General features: G+C 42.4%; 1 protein-coding gene across 1 annotated transcript in view; it reads right to left on the reverse strand.

The window, feature by feature from the left end:
* Positions 1-1,060: 1,060 nt before the first annotated feature.
* The window catches only part of LOC102815001 (cytochrome c oxidase assembly protein COX15 homolog), a 14,593-nt gene continuing 12,161 nt past the window's right edge, over positions 1,061-3,492 (reverse strand). Inside the window, exons 8-9 of the mRNA XM_006831240.1 lie at positions 2,204-2,317; positions 1,061-1,400 (exon numbers count right to left, since the gene is read on the reverse strand). Of these exons, the coding sequence (XP_006831303.1) occupies positions 1,269-1,400; positions 2,204-2,317 (246 nt within the window). The 3' untranslated portion in view covers positions 1,061-1,268. The remainder of the gene's footprint in view (positions 1,401-2,203; positions 2,318-3,492) is intronic.

Raw genomic sequence — 3,492 nt, forward strand, 5'->3', positions numbered from 1 at the left:
GGGATTCCTTCCCGATGACTTCATCCTAAGTCAGTTTTGCTGTATGCTGAAGACTGTTTGTTAATATTGCGCTTTATTATCAGTACCTTTATAAATCTTATCAGTTGCCATGAGAAAGGTTATCATCAGCAAATTATACAACATTGTATGGAGTACATATTACTTACAAGATGTACAAAACAAGAAAACAGGGACATAAGAGCAGTTCATCCTAACTTGAACATGTCGTAAGTCGCTACCATCCAGGCCCTACTACATTTTGACGCTGACTTGTCAAAATCTATCCTTTCTCTGTTTTTGAACTTAAAGGGCACTAGAAGACACTAGCTGTTTCTTGCTGGAGGTTACTTGAGACTTTAGGTTCTGCCAATCCTCCCCTTCAAATCTTCACCTGATAGATGTGAAGTTCACTTAAGCAGAATTCAGGACTCAGAAAACCAAGGAAACAGAAATCATGCATAAAGAGCTTGCCCACATTAAGCAACCTGAGAGTCTATGAAGAAACAGAAAATTACAGAAATGTCTTTCTCTACATTAAACCTAATTTTCAATATGAAAATTATTAGACTGCCCCCAGATAGTTTAAGAACCCCTACTCTCATGTTGGAACATTATTTCATAGGTTGCACCTGCAGACCAAAATGAACTGGTTTGAGCTTTGTGCTTCCTTGCAGGAAGGAACCCTGGGCAGCAACGAAAACAGCTGCTGTAGGACCCAGAGGTTAACCCCGGAAGGCTCAGAGGTTGGAACATTTCAAGCTTCAGGACAATTTTCAGCTGGGCCCAATGGTAAAAGCTAAAGGTCCAACTACAGCAGCTTCTGTCTACTAACGAACTGTAACTTTGCCCTTAGTCCCTTGTAGATGGCCCTTTAAGATTTGTGCTGCTATGTTAGCCAATCAACACAAAAGCCTGTTTATTCTACTGGGTAAAACTGCAGTCTCCTTTGTTGGAGGAACCTGTCCTGGTAACAAAGTCTTGACCTGCATCTCGCTTGATCGCCTCTTTAACAGCGATCCAATCTCTGTGTTTCCAGTCACACTGAGCAAGACCTGGGCTGGCATCATTAAAAAGAGAATCTTTAGTGTTAACCATATGTAATAACACTCTTGAGCTAGTAACTCTGTCTCAAAAATAGGCAACAGGTTTTAAATAACTTGGAAGCTACTTGATATATAAGGTCATCCTCTTAAGAAAAGCCCAAGTTCTTGCTCTCTGATCAGTTCTCAAAGATAATACTTTCAGTCCTAGGAAGTTGATCCTCAGAATCATTTTGGGACTCGTCGAAGTTCACTCATGAGCCAAAGGGCAACACTGAGCAAAGCCAAGGAGCCCGACTGGTGAGTAGCAGCCAAAGGGGTTGGAACATACATCAGCAGAGTGCTGATGCCCAAACCTACCTGTTAGAAAGGAAAGAACACAGTAAGAAAGTGGCTGAAAATGACTGGGCAAGGAATGCCAGATACGTAATACCTCCACGTTTTCCCATCAAGACACACAAACATACGTATTCTTAGTATCTCAGGTAAATATACTTATGAGGAAAATGCAAAAGAAATAGGCAAACCTAAATTTCTTCTTTTAATTGTTCTTTAGCTTCTCCAAGTTGCTTTCTCAAAAGGCAGCTACTCTTACCAATTTCTAAATAATATTTGTACTTTTGTACAAATATTTATAGAGGAAATAGTTTGTTCTTTAAAAATATATACATTGTTCTACAACTTGCCTTTTCACTAATAACTTTGAAATCTTAAACTGCTGTACCGTATTCTACAGTACGCACATACCACAGTTGTTTCTAAGTTTTCACTACTGTATAATTCTACAATGGCTTCCTTGCATATAGTTCTTTATACACTAGACTAGCTCGAGGGCAGACGCTAAGAAGGACAAAGGATTTTACACTGCCAAATTGCCCTCTGAAAAATGTTCTCACCAAGAAGGTAAATGTTTTCCTAAACCCATATTAGTACCTGATTAGCATTTTCTTTTTCAGTCGGACAGGCACAAAATGGTACCCTTGTTTTGAATTGCTCTTCCTTGATCCTGAATGTGCTTTAGCCATTCATCATCCCTCTTCAGAGAATGGTGAATTGATGCCCTTATTTTTTGGCTATTAATCTGTATTTTTTCCTAGTCTATCACCTTTCTTTTTAACTCAGTGTTATGGACAATAGCTTCAGACAAAAGAAGTGGTTCATACCTGCGTATACGCCAAAGCCAGCAGAGTCACTGCTGCCACTCTGGTCCTCTGAGGAAGGGGAATTCTCCGGGAGAGGAAATAAAGTGCTGTAATGGCAGTGACGGAGCTGATCCCCTGCAGGGAGGAAAATTCTCTCACACAAGTGGCAGTATGAGATTCCTACCTCCCTGTGTCTGCCCACCTTGCATGTGTTTTCTCAGGACCACTGAGTTAAGTGCTAAGCACATAGCTGTACCAGCGACAGTGACCCGCCCCAAGTTCCACTTGGATTACTCCTCCCAGTTTCTGCTAAGGGCTTCCTCTGCTCTCCGCTTAACGCTGATGTTCCCTGCGGCCCCACCGAACCACCTTTCTCCATGTAGCACTTTATACAAATTCACTGTTACCTTTTCATCTTCAAATATGGGTATTTTCAGGCATGGGATTTACTTTGCTATCTTAGCCCTACTTTCATCTTTTCTCTAATCCATTTCTTTCTAAGGTCGGTCCAACCCCAGGACACAGCTTATATATAATTATTGTTCTCAGCTGCAAGTGGAGGAGGTGGCAGCGCTGCTAGCTGGTGTGAAAAAGACCTACCGTCACATGATCATTCCCACCCTTTCCGAACAAAGGCCCGGGACTGGCGACCAGGTTCCCTTCCTACTTCCACGTTGTTAGGAAGAATACTTTTCTCTTCTACATTAATTTCACTTCTTTTTAGAGTTGGCTATGATGACAATTTCAACCTAACTGTACTCATTCCAAACTGTCGTGTGGACGTGGGGAAGGAGCCCAGCATTCCCTTTGGGTATCTGCGGTCCTCGTCTCTTAGGTGCATTTTCATCACCTCGTTCTCAACTTCTCTCCGTTTGAAGACATCTTCCTATCTGTAGCTGAACACATTCCAATAGTACTGTTTCTGTGGGTCTTTTGAAAAACCTTTTCAGTTGAGGCTTAACTCACATACAGCAGAATGCAGGAATTTAAAATGCAGTTCACTTTCACACATAGATTCTCTAGTTACAACCACCTAGATCACGCTGGCTCTGCTTTAAGCCTGCCACAGAAGGAACCTTCGGATCGACACTGACCTTTCTGTACTTAGTAACCCCGATTCCTTAGGACTCCTCAACCTCAATTCTCAAGTCCCACTCCCTCTGTGTAGCGTGGCCCTTTAGGACTCCTCAACCTCATTCTTCTCAAGTCCCAACTCCCTCCGTGTAGCTTGGCCCCATCACCTCCACCTGCAATAACACTTCGGCTTTTCACTGCTCTCCTGACTGCTGACCTGTCCTGCTCCAATCTCT

The sequence above is a fragment of the Chrysochloris asiatica genome, unplaced genomic scaffold, assembly GCF_000296735.1.
Source record: "Chrysochloris asiatica unplaced genomic scaffold, ChrAsi1.0 scaffold00003, whole genome shotgun sequence".
In the NCBI taxonomy this organism is placed as follows: Eukaryota; Metazoa; Chordata; class Mammalia; order Afrosoricida; family Chrysochloridae; genus Chrysochloris; species Chrysochloris asiatica.